This window comes from Oxyura jamaicensis, unplaced genomic scaffold (genome assembly GCF_011077185.1).
Source record: "Oxyura jamaicensis isolate SHBP4307 breed ruddy duck unplaced genomic scaffold, BPBGC_Ojam_1.0 oxyUn_random_OJ67160, whole genome shotgun sequence".
Taxonomy (NCBI): Eukaryota; Metazoa; Chordata; class Aves; order Anseriformes; family Anatidae; genus Oxyura; species Oxyura jamaicensis.
In genome coordinates, this window is record NW_023308406.1 from 1 (window position 1) to 2,287 (window position 2,287).

General features: G+C 67.2%; 1 protein-coding gene across 1 annotated transcript; it reads left to right on the plus strand.

Annotated features, from left to right (window-relative positions):
- The first annotated feature begins 16 nt into the window (after window positions 1–16).
- Window positions 17–1,380, plus strand: DNAJC22 (DnaJ heat shock protein family (Hsp40) member C22). The gene is made up of 2 exons (XM_035313733.1): window positions 17–915; window positions 1,119–1,380. Exons 1-2 carry the CDS (start codon window positions 133–135, stop codon window positions 1,296–1,298), a joined length of 963 nt encoding a protein of 320 aa, XP_035169624.1. The 5' UTR covers window positions 17–132; the 3' UTR covers window positions 1,299–1,380.
- The last annotated feature ends 907 nt before the right edge of the window (window positions 1,381–2,287 follow it).

The window sequence follows — 2,287 nt, forward strand, 5'->3', positions numbered from 1 at the left end:
GGGGGATGCAGAGGGGTCTGGCACAGGGTGGGGGGCCCGCGGGTGGGGGGTGGGGGGCAGCATCCCCCAGTGTCCCCAACCGCCCTCTCCTTCTCGCAGGACGCCGGATGCCGGTGCCGTGAGCCGCCCGGGATGGGCAAGCGGCTGCTGGTGGCCTACGGGCTGTGGGCGCTGGGGGGGCCGCTGGGGCTGCACCACCTCTACCTGGGCCGCGACAGCCACGCGCTGCTCTGGATGCTGACGCTGGGCGGCTTCGGCGCCGGCTGGCTCGGGGACTTGTGGCACCTCCCTGGCTGGGTGGCCGCCGCCAATGGGGCCGGGGCGCCGGGGCAGCGCGGGGGGAGCGTGCCGGCGCTGAGCGCCCTGCGCCTGGCGGGGCAGGTGGTGGTGGGGACGTATTTCGGGCTGGCGGCGGCGTTGGCGCTGCCCTGGATGCCGCAGCTGCTGGCGCAGCCGCTGGCCGTGGGGCTGGGGGTGCTGCTCGTGTCCTCGGTGGGCGACCAGGCCTCCGAGGCGCCCAGCATCCTCGCCGCGGCCTTCCTCGCCTCCTTCCTCTTCCAGGGCCGGGTGCTGGCGGTGCTGCCCTCCAGCCTGGCCGCCAGCATCGCCGCCCAGCGCCACCGGCGCTACAAACGCCCCGGGGCGCCCCAGCCACGGCTGCCGGCCCGGCTTTACCACCTGGGGCTGGCCTACCTGGCCTTCGCCGCCCCGCTCGCCTACGGCGTCCTCAGCGGTGCCGCCGGGGTGCTGGGCGCCCCGCTGCGCTGGCTCGGGGCCCTCCTGGCTCTGCCCCGTGCCGTCGCCGAGCGGCTCCTGCTCCTGCCCCTGCGCGCCGGCCGGATCCTGGCCGAGCTTCTGGGCTTCGCCAGCCCCGAGCCCGGCGGCTGGAGCGAGAGGCGGCAGTGGGCCTACAAGGTGCAGGGTGCGGCGCTGGGGTCCCCGGGTGGCGGTGTGTGTGTGGGGGGAAGGAATTAAATAGGGGGGGATAAGGTCTGGCTGGGGGTGGCATAGGGTGCAAGCAGCTGCTGTTGGGGTGGTCGGGGCTGGAGGGGTCGGCGCAGAGGCACGCGTGGCTTTCATTGCTGCCCCCCCAACATCAGCATCCATCTCACCCCCAGGTCCTGGGCATCCCGTCCGGTGCCGCCGCCGAGGACGTGCACAGGAGCTACCGGGAGCTGGTGAAGGTCTGGCACCCGGACCACAACCGGCATCGGGCCGAGGAGGCCGAGAGGCGCTTCATCGAGCTGCAGGAGGCCTACGAGGTGCTGGCGGGGCCCAGGAGGGCCGCGGCGGGGTGATGGGGCTGGCAGCCCCCGGCCCGTGGAGACCAAAGGCCGTGAGAGGGGATTCTATAACACGAGGATGGCTTCTGGCTGCTGCCGTTGTTTCTCTGCTCGGCGCGATGCGGTGCTGGGGCCGGGCACCCTGCAAAGCAGCACAGGGGGCGTCCATCAGCCATCCCCAAAGTGATGGATGGGGGCAAAGCACTGCGCAAGGGGCTGTGCAAACCATTGCACTGGGGTCCATGTAAACCATTGCATGAGGCTGTGTGTAAACCATTGCACGAGGGTCTATGCAAACCATTGCACTGAGGTTCATGCAGAGCATCGCACGAGGATTTGTGCAAACTATTGTACTGGGGTTCATGCAAACCATTGCACTGGGGGCCGTGCAAACCATTGCACGAGGGTCTGTGCAAACCATTGCACTGGGGTTCATGCAAACCATTGCACTGGGGTCCGTGCAAACCATTGCATGAGGGTCTGTGCAAACCATTGCACTGGGGTCCATGCAAACCATTGCATGAGGGTCTGTGCAAACCATTGCACTGGGGTCCGTACAAACCATTGCACTGGGGTCCGTGCAAACCATTGCACCAGGGCTTGCGCAAACCACTGCACAAGGGTCTATGCAAACCATTGCACTGAGGTTCATGTAGAGCATCACATAAGGGTCTGTAGAATCCATTGCACCAGGGTCTGTGCAAACCATTGCACCAGGGCTTGTGCAAACCACTGCACGAGGGTCTGTGCAAACCATTGCACTGGGGTTCGTACAAACCATTGCATGAGGCTCTGTGCAAACCATTGCACCAGGGCTGAGCAAACCATTGCACTGGGGTTCGTACAAACCATTGCATGAGGATCTGTGCAAACCGTTGCACCAGGGCTCGTGCAAAGCCCTGCAGAGGGCTCCGCGCCTCGCTGGGTGCCCGCAGCCAGGGCCCGACCCGGGTGGGGCCGTTGGTGGCGGCCCGGGGTCTCGAACCCGCTGCCTGACGAGCTCC